The 24,453-nt window shown below is 44.5% G+C and overlaps 1 protein-coding gene across 5 annotated transcripts in view; it reads left to right on the top strand.

Moving 5' to 3' along the window:
- The first annotated feature begins 412 nt into the window (after nt 1-412).
- The window catches only part of MME (membrane metalloendopeptidase), a 96,213-nt gene continuing 72,172 nt past the window's right edge, over nt 413-24,453 (top strand). The window contains exons 1-3 of one of the 5 annotated variants that reach the window (XM_072792202.1): nt 413-565; nt 5,273-5,439; nt 6,392-6,427. In XM_072792202.1, the coding sequence (XP_072648303.1) occupies nt 5,283-5,439; nt 6,392-6,427 (193 nt within the window). In that variant the 5' untranslated portion in view covers nt 413-565; nt 5,273-5,282. Of the gene's footprint in view, nt 566-763; nt 862-904; nt 1,010-2,190; nt 2,511-4,831; nt 4,972-5,272; nt 5,440-6,391; nt 6,428-24,453 lie in introns of those variants that run through there. The other 4 variants (XM_072792203.1, XM_072792205.1, XM_072792206.1 and 1 more) reach the window with 4 other exon arrangements.

The following is a 24,453-nucleotide window of genomic DNA, read 5'->3' as shown; positions in this document are numbered from 1 at the left end:
AATTGCAAATCTTACAGGAATATGGGGCCCTGCTTGGCTCCATTACACTGACAAGGGTGCAGACACCTGAGAACTCGGGTTCCACAGTAGGTCGAGCTCCTCAGCTCATTTTTCTGCGACTTTCCCTCCGCACCCGCAGGCCCGCAGGAGGCCACCCACCCCCTCGGGGCCCAAGAGGCAGGAGGCGGGAGTGGGGCGTCTCAGGACACAGCACGGCTCTTGCCATCCTTTCGGTCTGACCAAGAAAAAGGAAGGAGGAGAAGGAAGAGAGGAGAGGGAAAGCGGAGAGAGGGAGAGGAAGACAGGAAGGAGGGCAAGAGAGAGAGAGAGAGTGGGGAGGGGGTGAAAGACAGGAAGGAGGGCAAGAGAAGGGGGGGTGATGAAAGGCAGGAAAGCAAAGGAAAGAAAGCAAGAAAATAACCCAAAAAAAGGGTGGGGGGCAGGGAGCGAGAAAACATAAGGGAAAAAAACCAGAGAGAGAGCCAGGGAGCTTGGCCGGAGGGAGGAAGGAGCCAGGAGGAGCTGGAGGAGCCCGTGCGGACGGAGAGCATCGTTTGCAGCCCAGGTTGACCCGGGGCGCCCCAGGGTTGACCAGGCGCGGGAGGCCGGGCTTTGCGTGCTGGGCGCCCCGAGCCCGCGTCCGGGGGGCTCTGGCCGAGCCCTCGGGGAGGGCCGGGGGTGCCGGGGCGCCGAGGCCGGCCGAGCCCTGCAGGTCGCGCGGGGAACTGCTCGCCGGCCGGTCCTGCGGCGCCGGGCGGGGGGGCCGCGGGGCGCGGGGCGCGGGGATGTGCGCGGCCGAGCTCGCCCGGGCGCAGCGGGAGCAGCCGCGAGTCCCCGCGCGGGAGCTGCCGAGAGGCCGCGGTGAGTGCCCGGGGGCGGCTCCCGGGGCGCCCCCACCCCGCCCCCGCCCGCCGCCTGCACCCCGGGGTGCCCTGGGGGCGCACGCACCCGCCGCCCGGCGCCCGGGGGGCTCCTCGGTCGGAGCCCGCAACTTGTCCCGGACCCCGCGGTGAGTCCCGGGCGGGCGGGGGGCGCCCTGGGGCGCGGGGGGGCGCAGGGGGGGCGCGCAGGGGGCAGCCCCTGCCCCGGGGAGGTCCGCGCTGCAACCGCGGGGGCGCCGACCTGGGGGGCGCGGGGAGTGCAGGGGGCGCCCTGGGGCGCGGGGGGGCGCAGGGGAGGCGCGCAGGGGCAGCCCCTGCCCTGGGGAGGTCTGGGCTGCAACAGCGGGGGCGCCAACGCGGGGGGCGCCCGGGGGGCGCAAGGGGGGGCGCGCAGGGGGCATTGCCCTGGGGAGGTCCGCGCTGCAACCGCGGGGGCGCCGACTTGGAGGGTGCGAGGGGCGTCCTGGGGCGCAGGGGGTGCAGGGGGCGCCCTGGGGCTCGGGGGGGGGGCGCGGGGGGGGCGCGCAGGGGGCAGCCCCTGCCCCGGGGAGGTCCGCGCTGCAACCGCGGGGGCGCCGACCTGGGGGGCGCGGGGGGCGCTGGGGATCGCCAGCCGCAGCGCGCACGCCGATCTGGGGGGGGGGTTTCCTTTTTTTTTTTTTTTTTTTTTTAAATGCAAGGTCTGTTTCCATTCGGTCCCTGTCGGATCTCCTCCCGGTTCCGAACTCTCTCGCCACTTTGACTCTCCCGAGCCGCAAGCGCCGCGCATGACCCCAGGTCTTCCTGGGGCGCCGACCTCCGTGCCCCGCGGGGATGCCCTCTACGCGGGGGGCTTCGGTCGCGGGGGGCCTACGGGGATGAAAGTTCCCCGACCCCCTGCGTCCCCTCCCGGCAAGCAGGGTGCGGGCAACCCGGCGTTTCCCCCGCCCCTCCACCCCCACCCCTCCAGCTGATGCAGGTGGGACCTGACTTGTAGGGGCAGCAGGTGCCAGAGGCTGCGGGTCCTCCCCGCCTCCCCCTGCCGTGGCTCTGGGTCCTCGTGCAAACCGACATCTCCCCGGTTCCTCCTTGAACTTGCTGCTGTGACTTTCCTTGACCGGCTGCCCTCGGGCCCACACCCCCACATCCCAGGCCCCCCACCCCGGGGACACCTGCAGATTAATGTCCTCCACCCCCCCCCAAAAAAAAAGAAGGAGGTGATTTCTCCTGAGTACCTGGCTTCTCTGCTTCTGCAGCCACAGCCTCCATGCGAACCCGCCTCTCCTGCTTCCTGTGCCTCAGTTTCCATCACACGCACTGTGTTACTAGGGCACCTCCGGAGACTTGCGGGAATGCCAAAGCGCTGAAGCGCCCTGAAGATGGAAATTGCTTTGGTTTCTAGACTTCCCTTGAACAGAACTGTGGTGCTGTAGGTGCTCTGATTTGACTCTATCAGAAAGTGATGCCTGTGCTCAACCGGTGTTAAGAATTGCTGCTTTCTGTTGCTTTGAAACGCAGTTTCTACCTAAGCAAAAGGAATCGTGTGTTCTTTTGGTGATGTCGTCCAGCTGAAGTTCACAGATTGCTTGTTGGGTCAGATCTCTTAATCCTCTGTCCTCTCCTCTCCTGTGGAAGCGTCTGCTTTTTGGGGTGAGCTTTCCGACCCTGTCTCTAGATTGAGATGCGGTTTATAAACGTGTAGGTGTTTTTTTTCTGGCACATCCTACTTTTATACGGAGCTGTAAGTATCAACTTTATAATGTTTTTGTATTCTTTTGTATAATGACCCCCTCCCCTCCCTTCTCTAAAATGGGGTTGTGTGTAGTCGAGGTGGATATTCCAGTGTCTGGGGCTTGGTGATAGGTTCCATCCTGCTGCTCGAGATTCTGAGCCCCGTTTTCTTACAAGAACATAGAGAATCCAGCAGAGGTATCTGGACATGAGGGACAAAGTTTACTAGGAAGTTTCACTTGCATCATTTCTGTTTTCGATCGGTGCCGTTCAGAAGCGCTGCTTAGGAGCAGAAGACTAAAATTTTGCAGAGCGTTTGCAAGAGAGGCAGGTGGAGAGTGTGCAGGTGATTCAGAGGATAGTCTGTTGGTGCCAGTGAAAGGACTAACAGCTTTAGTCACTGCCTTCCCCCCCCCCCCCGTAACAATTTCTGCAGGGATTAGGTGCACAACCATCGAGAGCCCAGCTGCCTCCGTACCCCAATCCCAAGGGTAAGGAGGAGAAGGAAGGAAAGAGTCACCCAGCAAGGAGAAAGCACGCCTGCCTACTAGTTTTCTTGCTAGTTGGAAGCCTGGTGGTGCCAAAGAGCACTTAAATTTAACCCTGTGGCTGCCCTGGTTCCCAGCTCTAGAGGAACCGATTGTTATTTCTAAGAACTAAAAGGAGAAGTGAATTGTATTCTTTCAGAAATACTTTTCTCTAGGTTGTCTTCTGAAATATCAGAGCAGGAGGACAAATGCTCCAGAAAGGGAACGGGGTGATTAATATTCAAGATGCTCTTTAGGTCGCTTTTGAATTCTTCTGGGGAAACTGGGAAAATTATTCTTTTTATTATTAATCTCTCCGTGTGGTGTCCAAGTCCTAAATTTGGTCCCATCTTTTCTTTCCCCAATCACCATCCCTATTAAAACTCCAAGGACCACGATCAATGCAATTCCATATCATAACCCCAGGGGCTGTGAGACTAAGCCAACATGAGTTACATAACCATTAAGTAAGACATTTTAACATTCAGGTACATTACATTCCGCTTTTATTGAGCAGACACAGTTTTCATGGTCTAATAAAATATTTTTATTTGATAGTCTGTCCTTGGTTATAGCCTCATGTAATCAAGAGAACAGCATGCTTAAGACTTTGTATCCAGAACTCTAAAGTCCAGTTGTGGTTCACTTATTAATAACTCACTGGGGAGATTAAATTCCTAGTTATCAGCAGGATCTCCCAGGCCGTACTTTAAATATAGACCCGATTCCTACTTTGTCCCGTGCCTCAGTTTCCACAAAACAGACTCAGGGAATTGTGGGTATTTAACAAAGACCTTTAACTATAAGAGTATTTCTGAGCGGTCACTTCATCTAGGGACTAAATTATACGCTTACTTTGTATCGAGCTGTAAACAGCAAATCTGTTAGTTTATGATGCTCTTTTCTACAGTCAAATGCAGAAAAACTGAAGTCTGAGCTTTGGTGGACGGTCAATAAAGAATCACAAGGCCTCTACGAGAAACATAATGAAATTTAATATTTAGGCTTATACACCCTCGATTTCCCTACCCTCCCCAAAACTTCTGCAGTAAGATCTAGAATAGCTTTTATTGTGTGATGATATATTTCAAACAGTGACCAAGTGTGTTCTTTGTAAAGGACACTTACTAGTTGTGTAGTTGGGCGAATTACCTGAATTTTCTGTGCCCCAGTTTCCTGAGGTATAGAATCAGAATATTTATACCCACCTTACAAAGATTAAATCAATTAGTACATGTAAAGCACTAAGAACTAGTGACTGACATGTGGGAAGTACTCAATAAATGTCAGCTATTAGTAGAAGTACTAATATTAATTTAAATACAAATTAAATACCTGTCTTAACCATCACTACCCTGACCTGCAGTGTAGGATTTTTTTAAATCATGTATGTTTTTTTTTTCTTCAATTACATACACACACACACACACACACACACACACACACACACACAACATCGATTAAGGTTAATATCTTTCATCCCTGGGTGTAAACCACTGACTTTTGGTTTAGTGAGTGACCATTTTCAGAATGTTGTCTAACCAGTTAATAGATACCCACATCGGCAGTGGCTGTAATTTTGAACTGTAACGATAAAAGTTGTTTTTAAGACTAAAAATAAACTATCACAAGTATTTGTTCCTTTTTGTTTTTATCTGTATCGATGTTTCAAATTATTGCTTAGTCAAAACCTCAAAGTATTAGTCATTGATTTCTATGCTTGTAAAGCAAGTCACTGGCCAAGATATAAAATTCACCTTTGACGTTGTCCAAAGTTCAGAAGAGTGAGTTTAAAACTTTGCTTTATGATGGAACAGCAATTATTTGCTAATGAACTGCTGAAGGAATCTTATGTGAGTATTTAGCCGAGTCTTCCTCTCTAATTTAGTTTGTATCTTCAGTGATATATGCGAAAAAAAAAATGATTATGGCTTGTCGTGTCAGATTCATCGGGTCTATCCTCTATGTTTTCAGAATCAAAATTCTGACTTTCAACAACAACAAAAATCTATTTCTATCTAAAAAGAATTAACCTTTTTTTAAATTTAGCTACATTGAGCATTTAGAAAATTGTACATACATTTTCTTTTCTCCTATTTTTATCTATTTATTAATTTGTTATTATTAGTTATCTAAATTTTTTTTTTTTTACAGGTTTTAGGTGATGGGCAGATCAGAAAGTCAGATGGATATAACTGATATCAGCACTCCAAGGCCAAAGAAGCAACGATGGACCTCCCTGGAGATCAGTCTCTCCGTCCTTGTCCTGCTCCTTACCATCATCGCCGTGACAATGATCGCACTCTATGCAACCTATGATGGTGAGTTACTCCCATACCTGTGCACACAGACATGCACAAGAGAGTAGAATCTTCATCTTACGCTTTTTTCATCTATCAAAAGAATGTGGGAAGGAGAGCAATGCTTAAAGATGGTGATATAAAGATTCCTTTATAAGATGGAAATTTGGGACACGTGGGGGGCTCAGTGGTTGAGCGTCTGCCTTCGGCTCAGGGTGTGATCCCGGGGTCCTGGGATCGAGCCCCATATCGGGTTCCTTGCGGGGAGCCTGCTTCTCCCTCTGCCTGTGTCTCTGCCTCTCTCTCCGTGTCTCTTACAGATACATAAATAAATAATCTTAAAAAAGTAAAAATAAATTAAAAAAATAAAATGGAACATCAGTATATTGAAACAATTAACTCTGACTAAAGTACAATGTCTTTTATGTTTCAGCTAAGTTATTAATATTAATTGACGAGTATATTTAGCACGCTCATGCTTATTCTGTAAGAATTCTAAGGTAAAATTTTATTTGATTCAAATGTACACAATTTTATGGCCAACTTCAATTAGTGAAATTTGTTGTGTCATTGAAATTCTAAAGGGCTTCACAGGAATCCAAGAGGTCTAATTTGAGTCTTAGAAGTTTTTCACAATAAGGATTAGAAAAGATTGGTTCTTTAATAGGAGAAAAAAAAGATTACCAGACTAAAACGACTGATTATTTCAATTTAATAGACCTAGGTCTTAGTGGGTAGAGACGATAAAGTAAATGCATTGTTTTCTTCATAATAAAAAAATTTAAATTTAGAATTTGCCGATTTTATTTCTCTATGGTTTTTCTGGCTATTGACAATGATATATAATACTCAGGTTTTAGCTCTTGCTTTAAGGAATTGATTATTTAGTTGGCAGTTTTTAAAAGAACAAAAGATAGGGAGAAATTAGAAAACCAGATTGCAAATATTTATGTATATACCCTTCTTTTTCTAGATGGTATTTGCAAGTCATCAGACTGCATAAAATCAGGTAAGAAGATGGTTTTTAAATTTAATAGTTTTACAAGTAATGTATAACGTTGGTAAATCAGATGCTGAAAGGCAACTATCTCTACATTTTTCTTTGTTTATACTTCTATTCATTATACCTCATTATTTATAGCCAAGGAAAATCTAAGAATATTTAAGTGGTAGATTAATTAGCTAGTTTATCCTAAAAAAGAATTCACTCTTTTCATACCTGGAGTGTATGGTAGGGTGATAGAGAACTATATCTCCAGCGTAGGGAGCTTGCTGTGTAGTTGGAGAAAGAAAATCAACCCATTGAAATAATGAGCATCCTGTCATTATGTTATTTTCTCAATGCAGGTCATCGGGGGGGTAAGAACTAAGAAGGGAGTGAAATGTAGTCTGTAAAGCTAGGAGGAGAAGTGGAGATTTGGGGGAGCCCTCGAAACAGGGCTGGGGTTTGGAAGTAGAGGTACAGAAGAGGGAATTCCTTACAGGGTGAAAGAGCAATAGGAGTAAATCCTGTTGTTGAGAAGCAGCGAACAGGAAGGCTTGATAGATAGGGACCCATTACGGAGAGCTTTGAAAATCCACGTTAGCCTTGATGTCCTAATGAAGGAGCAATGGATATTTTCCAGAACAGATCGTTCAATAAGGCAAAAGCTGAAAGGTGATTCCAGAAATGCCGGGTTGGGTGGGTTGAGTAAGAAGTGATGATCCGGAGAGTGTGGGCAGGTGGGGGCTGCTGCCGTAATGCAGGTGTGCATCGAGGAGCCAGCCCGTGGTGGGGTGAGAGAGCTTAGGTGACAACATGAAGAGGGAACTGGATGGCTCGGTGGAACGCACATGCTAAATGAAGGACATGAATGATTTGGAAATGAGGCCAAATTTTAAAACCTATGGGACTCAGGAGAATGGTGGCAACGCGCAGAGAAATAGAGAAGTTAGGAGGTAGGTTTGTTTTAGGGAGAGATGTGATCAATATGGATTAGGGCATGTTGGGTCTGAGCCCGGGGTTACACGCCAGTGGGGATAGACAGCAGAAAGACAGACAGGGAGTGTACGAAGATCTGTCATGCGGTGCATTTAGGATCTGTCCGGGGGAGATACGGGAAGTCGTAGGAGTGTTTGAGCTCCCCAGACGGAGATGAGCTTTTAAGGGCCAAACTTAAGAAGATGTTGAGAATTAGAGTGCAAGGAAAGGAAAAGCCAGGGAAGGGAACCAAGACAGCATGTGGAGTTGTAAGAAGTCACATCAGTTAGCGTGTGGTGTGAAAAAGAAGAGCATTGTGACCAGGAGAAGAAAGGTGGTCGCTGAGCAGCACCCTGGGATACGGACGAGGTATCTACCTCTTGTCTCCCTCGGCAGGAGATTGTAAGCCCCCTTTATAATGTTTACATTTCTTGCAAGAAATAACCTGTCCCTAATGATTTTGAACCACTTGCTATTAGATGGCTTTATCTGGGTTTTTTGCTATTCATTGACCTTTGCAAAATAACGATGAGAAAATATCTTGGGATTTTAGGTGATAAAGTCTAATGTTCCAAATGTTTTGCCTTTTGCTTTTTCTGTATTGCTCTTTGATATTTTTATTGCTGTAGTCATTCTGGATCTCATGTGCCCTGGCAGGACACCTGAGACATTAAGGGGGGGGTGCTGGAGGGAGGCCTGATTGGGACATGGGCCAATGGCTGCTTGGCGTACTAGCAGGGACTTGCCCATCCACGGGCCTTCCCAGAAACAAAAGAAGTTGCTGTATTCCCCCAGGAAATGTACACAGATAGCCTGCCTAGGAGATGGCCTGGGTCCCTGCGCCAGAGTTCGAATGTGCCCAGGCCGTCAGAGTTACCATCTGCTCCTCCCCCAAACCCTGCCCCACTTTTCTCTTTACCAGCTACCCTTATGCACTCATTCCCTGTCCTGTTTCCAGAAACTCCCAGTTGGTATGTATGGACCTCTACTTGTCTTCAAGTTTCTCTGTCCTAAATATGCTTGATGTGTCTTCTAAGTCTCTTACTCTATAGTTTCTCTTTCATTCTTTCTCTCCTTCTCACTGTGTTTTTCTCTTTTTCTTTTTTCTTATTTTTTTGAGGAAATGGAATCCTTTGGCTGGGTAGGCATAGAGATCTGGGCAGGTTCCTCGAGTGGCACCGACCCCCAAGAGCAGTGTGATATCTGGAATCTGGAATCTCATATGGGACTTACCGCTTAGGGGTAGGGCTTTGGCTTTTGTAAGTAGTGTCTGGCAAATCTCAATTCATTAAGGCGTATTTAACGTGTATCCTTTCATCGTAGGTCAGAAATCACACCAAATGTAAAACACCTCCTTCCAACACTGTTTCTCTCAGCAGAGAAATGGATAGGCTAGAAATAGTGTGGCTGGTACACAAAGTTGCTGAAGAACTCGTTTTTTTTTTGTTTTGTCTTGTTTTCTTTTATTCAGCTCTGTTTACAAGCTGGTAGACTCCTTTGATTATTTATAGTTACTGTTCTTCCTGGGAGAACAAAATGAAGATGAAACTCACTCTTAGGGATACAGTATTCACACCCATGCACACCCATGCAGGCTCACACACCCACAGTCCCCTGCTGAGTCGTAAACCTTTTCTGCCATAGAAGATAAAACTACTGTTCTCAGAAGTTGTTCCAAATTAACAAAATTCTAGGGGAATTCTTGGACAGGACAAAGTATTAAAGAAAGGGAAGAAGGACAGAGTAAATGGCTGGAAAGGAAAAGAAAGATGGGGGGAAAAAAGGATGTTGAAAAGGATGCAAGTCTCCTACCGACAATTCTAGATAATGTTAAGAAGACTGGGAGAAAATTCCAACCCAAGCACAGGACGTTTTTGAGGATTGGAAAAGCAGGTATTGATAGACAAGGTGCTCACGTTCCTGTGAAGGCTGGTTCTGACTTAAATCTTTCTCCTGGTGGATGAGGAGGCCGTGGCTCGTGATCAATAAGCTGCACGGCTCCTAAAGTCCCAGCTGCCTCAGAGGGCCGCCGTGGACACGACTGGAAACATTGGTTATGACACCCAGGCTTGGGCTGAAATGTCACATTTGAGAGAAACATGCCTAGACTCACATATAGCCAGACATCTTTATGGCTGACTTTATGGAGCCAATAAAGCTCTGGGAAAAAGAGCCTACTACCTTACTCACAAGATTCCTAGCAGCCTAACCAGCCCTGTAAACTGAATATGAGTGACCTGATGGGAAATCGCTGCAATAGCTCACACACAGTCTACCTGCCTGTTGCTCTCTGGGCCACTCAGAAGGATTACCAGATTTGTTTAAATTACAAACCAGGGAGTCCCTGGCTGGCTCACTTGGTGGGGCATGCGGCTCTTGATCTTAGGGTTCGAGCTCCACAATGGGCGTAGAGTCAACCTAAAAAAAATAAATAAATAAATTATAAGCCAGGAAAAAAACCAAAACAAACTCTTTGATCCTTTGAAGTCAAAGTCAAGTCATACTAAGCCAAAAATGAAATACTGCAGAAGGCCGTGGATCGTCTTGAAATGTATCTGGTGTTAGGTACGTTAAAATCTGAGCATCTGTACATTTAAATATTTATAATATACATAAGTGATGTTTATAACATATGCTTAAGGATAATTTGCATGTATAGGAGACGCAGCAGCATGAAAGATTACACCAAACCTAAAATAAAACAAACACTACTTAACAAATAGCCAGTTAAGGTGGTGTTCAAAACCCTACTATTAAGGGATAGGGTAATGAGTATATTGAGTAATATGAGTAATATTATTCATCTCTTATTTACCATATAAGATCATCAAAAACACGGAGTTATAGAGCTTGCTTCTGATTTCTCAGACTTCTCCGTGTAAATCTAAATCCTCAAACTGGCTTCCATTGCATCATAACCTTCCCCACTTGGAGGATTTCAAGGAATCACATGGTATAAATCAAGGCTTCTCAGCTTCATCATGTTGACATTTTGGCCTGGATAATTCTTTGTTGGGGGAAGTGGTTGTGTCACACATTTTAGGATGTTTAGTGGCAGCCCTGGCCTTTTAGCCACTAGATGTCTAGAACCGTTCCCCTCCCAACTTGAGGCAACCAAAAAATGTCTCCACATATTGCCATGGCCCCCTTGGGACAGTAGAATCATCTTTAATGAGGTGGCCACTGGCCTGAATGATCTCAAGAGATCATCCAGGGCTTTTCCCTTTGTGGTAGGTGGAACAATGCCTCCCTGAAGGTACCCACTTCCTATCCTGGGATCCAGTGAGTGTGTTACCTTATGTGGAAAAAAGAGAGACTTTGCAAATTTGATCTCGAAAGGGGGAGATTATGCTGAATTAATTGGGTGGACTTATGTAACCTCTAGCGTTCTTTTAACGGGAAGGGAGCAGGGAGGGTTAGAAAGAGAAGGGGATGTGGCCACAGAAGCGTGGGAAGCAGAGGTTGGAGTGAAGCAGCTGCAAGCCAAGGGATGGGAGCAGCCTTGAGAAGCCGGGAGGGGGAGGCAGTGGGTGGCCCTCATAGCATCCAGGAGGAATGCAGCCCTGCCAACCCCTCTAGAACTGTAAGACAGTGAGCCTTGGCAGTTAAACCATTGGCTTTGGGGCAGTTTGTTAGAGCAATGAGAGGGAACTAATACACCCTCCATAGTTCCCTATTTTAAGGCTATCTCTGAAGAATTAAAACATGCACACGCATACACACGCAAATAAGTGAGTATATAAGTAAATAAATAAGTGAATGAATAAGTAAATAAATAAATAAGTAAATAAATAAATAAGTAAATAAATGAAGCTGCTACTTTATTACTACATTGAGGTGTGTCATATGGAGGTATCAGGAAGGAACGTTATACAGATTTTTAGAGGATTATAATAATAGAATACAGGAGAAAAATAGTGGAATATAATATAATAAAATAATGATAATTAATATTGAATATATATGTGTCTAGCACTGTTGTGAGCAGTTTATATGTATTAACACATTTGATTCTCATAATGACCCCGTGAGGTAGGTACTATCCGTTATATCATTTTTTTTAAGATTTTATTTATTCATTCATGGAAGATAGAGAGAGAGAAGGCAGAGACCCAGGCAGAGGGAGAAGCAGGCTCCATGTAGGGAGCCTGATGTGGGACTCGATCCCAGAACCCTGGGGTCACAACCTGAGCCTAAAGCAGATGCTCGACTACTGAGCCACCCAGTGCCCCTCATTCTATGTTATTTTTACAGATGAACAAACTTGGGCTAGGATTCCAACCCAGGCAGCCTGGTTCTGGAACTTACATTCATGACTTCTCCATGTTGCCTGGGGGAGACTAGGACTCTATGAAATTTTTAATACCCTGTGTCCGTACGGATGAAAGCAGATGGCCTCCCCTCTTGCTAGAACCTAATGCTAGAGGCATTAGATGACTGTCAGAGTTGAAATAATTACATCCACACTGAGACGGAGGAGATGAAATCTCTCATCCATCCAGAAACCGGCTATTTTACTGAGAACATTGAGCATCTTCATCTGTGATTTTAGTACACCAAATACAGCCTGGAATTAAGGGGTCTAGAGAAGCAAATACTAACAGTGTTGGCTTAGATGCCCCAGGGGATAGAGAAGCCAAGTTAAGATACACGAGCAATACAATGCACAAGAGAAAGACCGTCTGTACAGTTGTGCAGGTTGTATACTGCATAATTATGGTAGCCCCGAGAGACTGGTTCGTGGAACCTCTCAGAGCTGTTTATTTCCTTTCCCCTTTAATTCTCTACTCACCAGGTAAACCTTTTTCTTTCTCCTACGAGGCAAACTTTTGGTGGGTATTTAATTATTCATAGAAAAAAGAAAAAGAGACATTCCGTTCACTTGGAAGATCTATTCAGCAGAGTGAGATAACGTATTCATATTCTGAATATGAACCTTCACATTCCTGATCATGTTTGCGAGGGTCAGATTCTGGTAACGCCCTAGGTGAAGTCTCTTGGCACCTGCTGGCCTTTTGCTGGGTGCTCACTATTGTCCGTGGTCTCTCCTTTCTTGCCTGTCACCCGCCCAGATAGTCCCCATGAAGAAAAATGGCACCACTGGCTCAGCACAGGGCAGACTGCAGACCGGCTCTGGGGGGCCACCAGGTGCGCAGCAGCCCTTCAGAGGGGGAGATGGGGCTATTTCATTATGTAATTAAGATTGAAAAAAATCCTTGGGGCAATAAGGACGCAGCAGGTGTCTTAGTGGCAAGTCGGCTGAACCACACCTTTGTTAATGTAAATGTGGCCTGTGACAGTTGGCTTTGGGCAGCTTTCCCAACACCATTCTCCGGACAGTTGCCTGGCTATACTTGCTTTAAAAATTCTCCGGTTAAACTTAGCATCTGTCAATCAAATCCTTTCCAAGAAGGGAATCAATTAGGTGATAAATACAAGCATATGTAACATATTTTTCTTACCTGCTGGGTAGAAGTTAAGCAGGAGTGCGCCGTCATTTCTCAAGGCATGGAAAGCATAGGTAAATTGAATGAAATGATCAAAGGGGAAAAAAAAATAGCAAAGCAGGGTAAGCTCATTTGGAATCCTAAAGTCTGTTTTGCAGCTGTGAAAATTACCTAGAAGTGAAGGTGAGTGGGTATAAGTAGTAGCCGAGGCTGGGATGAGGACCCTAGCACCATACTCGGCCACATAGAGTTCTGGTCATCACCAAATCCGTGGGCCAGCAAGGGGCTTTCTGGCAACCCTTTGATAGAATATGAAGATCAAGTTGATAATATTGATTAATTATTTTAAGGGAAATTTAAAAATAGAGAATTAAAAAATCATAAGGGGAAAATTCTCAAACCCTTCAATCCTGAAAGATTTCATTCTCTCCGATCATTTAGAAAAGGAGATACAGTGTAGTGATGGAGTGGGGCAGACTGCTTCTGACCCCACTTTTGACTATCTGAAAACTGGAATATATTCTCTCTACTTCAAACGCCCTCACCTCCTACCTACTAGAGAGGCTGTGATAAAGTAATAACAGTAATAATAGTACTAAGTGTCAGGGAGGGTGTGGGGCCTGGAGCCATCATACACTGTTGGTGTGAATGGAAAATACCTCAGTACATCGCAGGTGACTATTGAAGAATCACTTTGGAAGACATTTGGCCATTTTCATAAAAAGTTAAACACACTCTCTATGTACGACCTGAGAAATTCCACACCTAGGAAATACCTAGGTATTTCCCGAAGAGAAATGAAGACACGTGTCCTCGTAAGAACTTTTACGTGATTATTCACTACAGCATTATTCGTAATAGCCCAAACATGGAAAGAACACAAATGTCTATCGACAGATAAATAAACAAAATATGGTATAGCCATAAACGGGAATACCACGCAACAGTAAAAAAGTGGCCACGTGCAACGGTATGCATGGACCTCAAAGACATTATGTTAAGGAGAAGAAGTCAGATGCAGGAACCAGCATATTATATACAATTCAGTTTATAGGAAATTTCCAGAGAAGGCAACATTACAGAGGCAGAAGGAAAAATAGCTATTGCCTGGCGCTGGGAGTAGGGCAGGGATTGCAAGTGGATACAAGGGAGCCTTTTGGGTGGTGCAAGTTTTCTCAAGTTGGATTGTGGTGGTGGTTTTGTACAAACATATACATTTATTAAAAAGTCTCGGTTGAATTTTATGGTATGCAAATTGGAATCCTATACAACTGTTGAAAAACAAAGCGGAACAACCCCGCCCCCCGTCCCTTTTTTTTCATCTCCCCAGTGTCCACCTAGAAGTCATTATATTTTGATCTTCTGATTGCTATTAAATGCTGAGTCCCATTTCTGCAATTCGAAATAATTATGTGTCATTTTCAGTCCTGCCCAATCTTCACTGAATAACTCAAGCTTCTCCATTTGAGCAAGTGTCTATTCTTGGATTTTCTGAGGGTGATGTTGATGAAAGTCTTTGGAAACAGAAAATCAAGTAGGAAGTTAAAATTACTTGGGAATCGGACGTTGGAAGCGTTGTTTGCAGGTGCTGGGGTTTCACCACTGTCAGAGGGAGGCAGAGATGCATGTGGTATCGTAGGGCTCGGTGGACCAGCCATTATCGAAAGAAAGTCAGACTGAGGTCTCTCCCGCAGAGCAGTTGGCATGGACAGTCCTGCTTTTGGAAGAGTGTTGGTTTCATGTATGGGTTCTGTGAAATGTTTCCTCTTTCACCTTGACTGCTAGTGAGAGTCAAATTTGTTTTTACCCTGTAATTATAGGACCTCTTTGTATGCCGTTTGGCCCATTAGCATTATTCCTATTGTCCTTTTTCTTTCTTTCTCATTCAATGTATAAGAGTTAATTTATGTGGCCTTATAAGGCCACTTTGAATTCATTTCAATAGGTTAGTAATTGCATGAATAGAATATAGACAAATTCCAGCAGTAGATACGTGTAGAAGAAAGGCTTGTTAAGTAGTAAGCTTTATTTCAAAGAGATACAAGTGTTATGAATAATTAAGGCCCAATCTTTTGAAAGAGTACTGCTTCTTTTTCCACCAAGCCAACATAGCATGGGGGAGCTAGGCTGCAAGGTTTGGCCACATCCTGTGTTGTTAGCGTGTGATCTTAATTAAGTCAGTTTAGCTTCCTGCATTTTATTTTCCTTATCTACAAAATTGGAATTATAGCGTCTCATTTTACAGAGAAACAGCAAAGACTAATGACAGCCCATTTCACATGACACATCCTTCAGGGAGATGCCCCGTAGGTATAATGCACAGATATATTCCATTTAATGTGTTTTCTCCTGCAACTTACAGATGCACTGTTTAAAGCTACTTATTGAGAATCAAAAAGCAGTCAATATATTTTTAGAGATGAAAGTGTGGGTCAGAAGAGAGAAGGAGGGGGAAAGGAGACACGGCAAGAGAGTAGCACATGCTGTGTATCCTCAGGTAAAATTTGTCACCCCTTATTAACATTTTCCTTGACTTCTGTGCTCTATCTTAGCACGGGGGATGACAGGTCAGCCTGTGAAGAAGTTAAAATGAGCACAATCAGAAATGGGCACTTAGACCCATGTTTGCTATAAAGCAAAACCTAGCCGCAGGTACGCTGATTTGAATACATGGTTACGCTATGCTTGCCCTTGCACATCCTCACCCTTAGCCTTTCCCTCACCGCTGTTCGACCCCTAAAAGTAAATAAGCCAGAGACCTGCGGCAATAGGACAATAACTAGACCCTTGCTGCCCAAAGTCTGGTCTAAGACCAACAGCATCAGCATCAGCGTCAGCTGGGAAACTTGAAAATCAAGTGCACATTCTCAGACCCCACCTCAGATCTACTGAATCTGCAGCTGCAATGTTAGTAGAGTCCCCAGGAGAATAGTGTGCACAATAAAGTCTGAGAAGTGCTGAAGAGTAGTGATTCTCAACTGTGGCTGCTTATTAGGATAATTTGGGAAGATTTTTAAAATATACCCATGCCAAACCATCTCTCCTCCCTGACACACAAAAGTTCCTGTTCCTTCAGTGGAGTGGTCTCTGTGAGGTGTCAGGAAGAAAAACATGTTAAGTAAATCAGTTGACGTTAGGTCCATGAGAATGACATGGATGTTTGCATTTTTTTAAAAGAAGGTGTATGTTAACCAACGAATTGCTTTAACAGGTACAATGTCAGGCTGTGCCACCCAGTAAAAACTAAGTAAGAGTGGGTGAGCCACGGGTCTGTTTGTCTGCTCGTAATGGAGAAGCTGAACCTGGAATGCCCTCCTGAATTTCCCAGGAATAATGTGGGCATGAATGTTTTCATAGAGACTTCAGGGCCACTTCTTTCCTCATCCAGTCATTCATTTACTCATTCATCTCTCCATTCATTTATTGATTTTTTTCCCCCAAAACATTGAGTGAGCACCTTCTAACTGTTAGACACTTGTCTAGACACCCAGGTATCCCCTTGTCCTTAGGAAAGTGGTAAGCCAGTCAGCATGAAAGACCAAGAAACAAAGTTACTGTATGGATTGGGTAAGTGCTATGACAGAGACGGACAGAATGTGCCATAGGCTGTCTGAGAAAGGAGCACCTGAGCCAGACCAGTCATGGGAGTGGGCAGGTAGAATGATGGTAATGGGCCAGGAAAGCATTCTCAAGGGGAAACATCACCCACTACATTCTGAAGGGATGGTCAGAGATTGCCAGACCAGTGGAGCAGAGAGTAGCATGTACATGGGCTAGATGGAACATGCCAGTGAGGGCTTGGTGAGCTTAGGACCTGCACGTGGTTCGTGATGGCCGGAGGATGCACCTGGCTAGTAAGTCATGATACAGGAAAAGCAAATGGGGGCTGGGTCATGTACTATATGGGTTGTAATTTCTCCTGAAGTCTACAGGAAATAAATAGATACATTACAGGGAGAATCTGAAGGATTTGAAGCAGAGGTGTAGCGTTCTCAAGCTTTCCTGCTATCCAGCTCACACCTGGTAAAGTGGAGGCAAAGACTTACCCATACGAGGGAATAATATTTCCATGTCCCAAATGTGTGCATATGTTGTGGGGGGAGCCTGGCAAGACTGAGGAACTTAGGGAATAGCTGTAGGGCTAAGCCATAGAGGGTGTGCGTGGGGAAGTGAAAGCAAGGTTGGGAAGGGGAAGTGTTGAGCGTTGGCACAGAGATAAGCAGGAGTCAGATCTTGTAGTGCATGTTAAAGTGTTTGGACCTTCTACTTAATAGCACCAAGAAGTTACAGAAAGAAGGGTTTTAAATGAAGCATGACTTGATCAGAACCATTGGGAAGGATCACTGGCTATAACTAAAGAATGACTGTGGGCAGGAAATTAGGCCCCTGCCCACTCATCTGGATGAGAACTAATGGTTGCCTGGGTGTGAATGATCACAAAGTGGAGAGAATGAATAGATTTTCACATGCAATAAAAAAGTCCCCTTTGAGACGGTGTAGATTTTAAGATACTCATGAGTCTCCCATGTGGCAAAATTAGGGTTGGATATAAGGATTCAGGAATCATCATATGGACGATGTGGTTGAGCTTTACCAGGAAGGAGATGAAGATTTCCAAAAGAGATGGAGGAGGAGTCAGAGGAGGAGTCAGAGTCAGGGAGGTAGAAAGGAAAACCAGTGCAGTGTAAAATCACCAAAGGAAAAGGAAGAGAGTATGTTAAAAATTAGATTGCTGGAGTTAAGTGCAGCTGAGTGGTTGATAAGATAAGAAATGAAAGCAGAGAGAAGTTGAAGTTTCAGGTAGAAGGTGGAAAAATTGGTAAGTCTTGTTTCTGAGGACACACAAGAGGATATATCCAGGGGAAAGATGGCAGGACTCCTCTTAGACAGAGGAGGGCCCCTCTTCTTCTCTCACCCGGGGGAAGGAGGCAACAATGGTCTGGATGCAAATACATGTGGAGGCTGGGAAGGACAGGGAGGTGTGCTGCTCATCACCCAGTTACTTCACTTTTCACTGTAAAGTAAAAAGCAAAATCTGCCGTTGGGGCTGAGCTGGTGGAGAAAGCAGGAATGTCGAAGGCTGGAAACGGGCGGTGTGTAGAGGGGAAGAAGGCTCACCGGGGCCATGTGTGTGGCGAGGTTGTGCACAGGGCTCATCGCTCTGCTGAAACTGAAGGCCGTTATTTGAAATGGTGTTAAACCAGGCAGTTATGGGATTTTCCCAGCATCGCCAATAACTTCTTCAGCAGATACTTGTTGAGCGCTACTCTAGTCGCTGAGGATGTAGAAGTGAGTGACACAAAGTCCCTGCTCACAAGATAAAAAATGGAGACGGTCAATTAAAAAGGAGACAGTCAATCAATCAATATATAAAATACATTATTAAGTATCTTAGCCTAGAGTTAGAGGAGAAAGGAGGGCAGCTGGATCGACTCAGCATAGATATATTTGCAGGGGGCAAAGAATGAAATACTTCGATGAGATGATGGTTTAAATGATGGCACTATCCAGTGTAGGCTGGATAGAGAAAAAAAACAAAGGGAAAATAGCGTAGGCGTGGGGTGAGACTTCTCAGGGAAGTTCAAGGGCAGGGATAGAGGGAATAAAGAAAGGAAAACACTTGTAAGGATCAGAAGGTCAGAGCATAGGTTACTCAAGTTGAAGATTTCAAAGGTAGAACTGTTCTGGGTGATGGTAACATCAGGATGTTACTATAAAATGCATGGACTGATGGAGAGTGGAGCTGAAGGTCATGATAGTTCAGAAGGTTAGGGGATTCTTTTTTTTTTTTTTTTAAGATTTTTATTTATTCATGAGAGACAGAGAGGCAGAGAGAGAAGCAGGCTGTCTCTGTGGGGAGCCCGATGCGGGACTCGATCTTGGGATCTTGAGATCATGACCCGAGCCAAAGACAGATGCTCAACCACTGAACCATCCAGGTGCCCCAGAAGTTAAGAAACCCTGTTTCATCTCACATCCCAGACCCATACCTTTCCTAGTCCAGAGAAAAGTCTGCAGGAGATATCCTTCTGAATACAGGTAAATGTTTGCTGACAAGAGTAAGATTCTAGAGTCTTGGGAGGGGCCGCCTAACCTAGAAACTAGTTCACACCGGTGAGGGCTTCTGGCTCACGTGTTGTCATATGTAATCGTATAATTCAGGTGAGTAAGTAGCAACCAGCAAGAGGAAATGGTCTGGCATGGTGTTGTCCAGCTCCATTTGATAGAATTACTAATGAATTCGTTTTTACTTAGCTTTTCACTCAGAGTGAATCGGTGACTTCTTACCTTAAAACAAAATATTTGTTTAAACATCTCTTAGAGGCGCGATCTTCCTTCAAAATTAAAGAAAAAAAAAAAACCCAGAACTGTCACATTTTAAATATCAAAATCTCTTTATAAACTTTTATTTATTTATCTAAAGATGTCATAGGTAAGTAATCCCTACACCTGACTTGGGGATCAAACTTACAACCGTGAGATCAAGAGTCGCCTTCTCTACCGAATGAGCTGGTCAGGCACCCCAAAACACCTTTCTTAAAAACTTCAGTCCAGAGGAATCTAACTGTAGTGGGACCTTAGCTGGGAAGCTAAAAAATAAAAAAAGGGGGGATTCAGTCCGCAGCACAGACCAGATCATTGAGAAGTCAAATCAAAATCAATTAGCAGCCGTGCATCTGTTTCTCTGCGCTTGATGCTTAAAGCAGAAACAAGCAAACCAACTATAAAATGATGGATATGCCCCAAACCCTATATTTAAATAGTTTCTTTTGTTAATCAAGGCTTTCCTGAACTTCAAAGAAATTCTTATTTAAAGAACTCCCAAATCATTAAAGACTTATAATAAGATGTGCTCGAGGATGCAATAGTTACTTAAAAATACTTCCAGAAAAGGAAGCTTTTGTTAAATCCATGGGCTTAATTTTCTTGTGTGATGAAATTACCTGAGTGAAATTAGGACGTTTGGATACGTCTGCTCATCTGAAGCCAGATGAATTCATTATCCCTAAACATATGTATGTAGCAATTAATGATTTCACTAACTTAGAAGCCAAGAAGCAAAATATTAATAATTGTATTTGTTCAGAGACATAATGTGATTATATTTGAGTGGATCAAGTAAAGGAAGTAATATAGCAAAAGTCATTAACTGAATGGAAAATTTCTCAAAGCACTATCTATACTGTCCCGTAGCAAGGATATAACACTATGTCAAGAAGAAATGGCACAAGTGATACCTTGAAAGACCCCATAAACTCATATCCATGCAAATACGAATCTTTTATATATATTTTTTGCTTTTTATATTTTTTAAAGATTTTATTTATTTATTCATGAGAGACACAGAGAGAGGCAGAGACACAGGCAGAGGGAGAAGCGGGTTCCCTGCGGGGAGCCCGATGTGGGACTCCATCCCGGGTCCCAGGGTCACGCCCTGAGCCGAAGGCAGATGCTCAGCCGCTGAGCTACCAGGCGTCCCAATATTAATCTTTAAAAAAAAAAGGAATATAAGATAGTTGAAATAGATGCCATGAAACTTGACATGATCTATCTTAACTACGGTTGTCAAAATTAACACCAAGAGGTGAAAAGATTTGCAAAGGTGACAAGCTGTTTGGGTTCCATGCAGGCCCAGGCCCTCATGAAGGCCACGGTCAGTGGCTCTGGCTCCAAGTCTCATGTCCTGTGAGCTCCTAACGTGTGTATGTGTTGGGGGGGTGGGAACCTCACTCTCAGCTCATTTCCTGCTTCTGGAAACGGAGTTCCTGCTTCTCCTTTCCTGTCTTCTGGGACTGAAATGTGGCCTAGCTCTTGACTTCATTACCTTTTGCCAGAACTTGCAGAACTTTCTTGGATCAGCACGCTGCTGGTTAGAGCTCCTTTGTCACACACCTGCTGTGGGGTTTCATCCCTCCGTTGCTCTTAGCTGGAAACTTCCCCGTTGCTGACCCTTATAGTCTCTCTAAAATAGCATCCAGTCCCACTGGACCGGCTCAGGCTGCTTCTACCTGAGCCCAGGTTATGTACATGACAAACATTTTACATGGAAGAAAGATATTTCTTCATTTACCAAGGGAGCGACGGCTCACTCATTTTGTACGTCAACACAGGAAGCCAAGGATCCGCCGTTTCCATCACCCGTCAATTACCACACCTATTGATTTTAAAAACTTAGAGGGAGGAATCAGGTGTTTGTCTTGTATTATTTAATACGAGGAAATCTAATTTATGTGTAAAAAATTAAAAAAAAGATTTTTTTTTTCAGATCTTGCCTACCTGGCTTTCAATGAACACTAGAAGTTTGCTTTTTTTTTTTTTTTTTTTTTTTTATTTCAAGTTTAGTAACAGAAAAAAGAAGCCGACATCAAAATGTTTTAGGATGCTGATAGAGTACATGTGTGCTTTTCAAAGCTTTTAAATAACAGATGGTGATAATTTACTATGAGAAGGCTTACTTAATTGAGAAGGATGTCCGTTATTGGAATGTCCGTCATTGACTCATCGTGCAAAGAGTTGGGATTAGATCCCTTGCTCTGGGTGGGGGAGCGTACCTACAATTATTACTGCTTTTATAATCTGTGGAATGTACTTTGAGTTATTTCTCAGGAATTGCACGTCTCCTACCTCTAACTCTAGTCATTGTCGGTGATCCGATCCACCTCTCCCCTAACTGTACAATCATCTGAAGTGATGTGATGTATGGAACATGGAGGAGGTCAGCCAGCAGCTGAACTTCTATAGTCCACAAGGTCTCTGGATTCATGGAGAAGATCCATCCAAGCTAGAGCTCTTGAAGCATAAGCCAGTTTGGCAGGACGTGTGTCCAAGAGATGCTATGCTGTAGGACTTGGTGACCAGCCATAGAGATAGAAAATAAAGGAAAGCTGTCTCCGTGACACCCAGTGATGAGGACTTACAGGACTAGGCTGGCTGTTTCCTGCAGCCTCAGCAAGAGTAAATCCTCTTTCCCATGATCATATCCCTACCCTTCACCGGCCAAGGTGACAAAGGCTAAGCCCCTGCCAAGTCGTTCTCACCCGTCTGCTTCCATCAAAGACAGGCAGGGCTCCTCCTGGGGTGCTGAAGCTTTGGGAATGTAGCTCTTCATCCTTTATCCATTCAGCATCCTGCCTTCAGAGGTTGACCTACCTATTCACACCCACAGCCTCTTACAGTCCTGCCCTCTTTTGTCAAGGCTGTCGCTCACCTTCTCAACCGGGAACACAGCCTGGTACCTGACTCAGATATTTGTTGAATGGCCAATGAAGGAATGAATGAAATGCTCTTCTCTCCACCTTTGCCTAGCTAATTCTTCCTTCCCTCCCAGCACTCCCTCTACACCCATAACTCTCATATCAACTGTGGTTAGTCGCCTCGTGTCTAGTCTTGCCCCATATAATAAAAGCTCTGACTCTTTTTGTCTTAGTTATCGTTGTTTACAGCAGCTAGTGTGGTGCAGGGCACATAGTAAGTTGTCCATACATGTGGGTTGAATAAATAAATTATTTATTCTCTTAGATTTACTCTCGTGTTCCTTGTCTCGAGGTTCACGAAACCACTGCTTAGTCTAGGCCGAGTGGTTTGTTAGGGCGCCTGATACACAAATATGGCAGCAAAGAAGTGTCCTCATGGTGGCTTTGTCCTGCTTACGGAAGTGAGATTTCTCGTCTCTGTGTCTGTCTAGGGAGGGTCCTAAGTTCAGCTCTTCTCTGTCTCATCTGTCTCCTCTGCTGGCAGCGGAGGCAGTTACTTGGTTCCCAGTTGTTTCGTTTACGTTTTAATTCTACCCTCCTAAGCTTAGAATCAGGTCAGCAAGGAAACAGTTTCTGGAGGTATTTCTCTCCCCTGCTCTTTTCCTGTCTCAGGGAGAATGGTCAAATCATTTCCTACCCAGGTAAGCATTTCCAGCTCTCGAGGACCTACATTACCACTACTGGGGCGCTTTCTGTCCGCCTCTGGCTCTCTGGGAGCTCCATCCCTCTCCATAACCCATTTCCCCTCTCCAATGACGCCCCAGTGCAGTTGTTCTCTGGGGCGACCCGCATTAGCTTAAGCTTTGCTGTTTTTCACCTGCCATGTCTTCAGGCTCCCTAGTCCTGGTTGCTTCATTCACAGCGTGCTCATTCCTTTCCTGGCCAGCTCACCCGTGCAAGCACAGGCACACGGAAACGCTGCACGGGACTCCTTGGCTGAGGTTACCCACAAAATTGGAGGTTTCCTCGTCCCCGGGATACTGGCTAAGTTTAGCAATTCAAAAACGAGAAGCTAGCGTGTCTAGATGACAGTTACATTAGGGGAGTTCGCTTACGTTATGCAAGAAACAGTCTTGTTTCAGGGGAAAACCTGCAGGCTCGGTGAGGGCAGGGAGTATTCACCTGTGTATTCACCTGTGTATTCAGTTCCGAACAGTGTCCGATATGTAAGGGTACTCGAAAATATTTGTTAAAATGAAACAAAAAGAAGTGTTGGAGTCTCCATGCTCCACAAGAAGAAATTTCTTTCTTTCTTTCTTTCTTTCTTTCTTTCTTTCTTTCTTTCTTTCTTTCTTTCTTTCTTTCTTTCTTTCTTTTCTTTTCTTCTTCTTTTTTTTTTTTTTGGAGAAAGCCAATGACTTAGCATAATCCTCTGTGTCTTGTAATATAAAAGAGCTATTTATTCCTTAAAAAATATAAACATGTGGAGGCAAACCTGACCCCGTGTCAACTAAATGCTTATTTCGTTATACCTACTGAACGGAAGAGCGCTCACTAGAGAAGAGCTGTCTTACCGATTTTGACTTCGGTATTCTAAAAGCACTGATAACCCAGCTTATCTCCCTGCTGTGATCTTTTCGTACCACTCTCTAACTAAACATGATGCAAAGGTAAAATGTTTTGAGTTATTCTCAGTAGTTACCTATTATTGAAGTTGCTCTGATCATTTTTGTACAGTAACATGATCTGAAATAACAAAAAGTTTAAGTGGGAGAAGCATGGGTAGGTCAGTTCATTGCTTCCGGGGGCGGGGGGTGGTTCTGAGGGCACAATGGAGGCTTTTTCATCACCTACAATCTCTTTCCCCACAAAGGATCATTTTTATTCATTAACATTATGATCAACATGCAGCCCTGATAACTTATTTTTAAGCGATATATTGTATTTAAATTGCAGTAGATTGTCTAATAGCTTTTTGCTAGCAAAGAATCTTTTAGGATTCAAAATGCAAATTGGACCTGGAAAAGGAAAATTATTTTTAGACCTATGGCACTTTAACTGTAACACAGTTTCAGGGCTTTCAGTTAACAGAATGTTTTGGGTTGTGAGTTTTGGAGGAATCCCTGTTGGAAAAGTATTGACTGTCCGCTCTTGGCTGTGAGCCATTCATTTAAATGGGCTATAAGACAAGGCTGAAGAATTTCACTAATTTGGGGAGAGCCAAATAAGGATTATTATTGGGGGTCCATAAGACTTGAGATTTCTGTGATTATCTCAACAAATTCTAAAAGTCAGGGCCAAATGAAGTGAAAAAATTCACATAGCTATACTCATGTTATAGAGCAATTAGAACCTTAATTGGGCATCAAAAAGCCCCCACCAACTGGTTGCTGTGTAATTTAATTTGGATTATCTCCTCCTGTCTGTGTAGCTT

The sequence above is a fragment of the Canis lupus genome, chromosome 22, assembly GCF_048164855.1.
Source record: "Canis lupus baileyi chromosome 22, mCanLup2.hap1, whole genome shotgun sequence".
NCBI classification, from domain to species: domain Eukaryota; kingdom Metazoa; phylum Chordata; class Mammalia; order Carnivora; family Canidae; genus Canis; species Canis lupus.
Note: the sequence above shows the minus strand (reverse complement) of the source record. Positions and strands in the feature narration are given on the sequence as shown.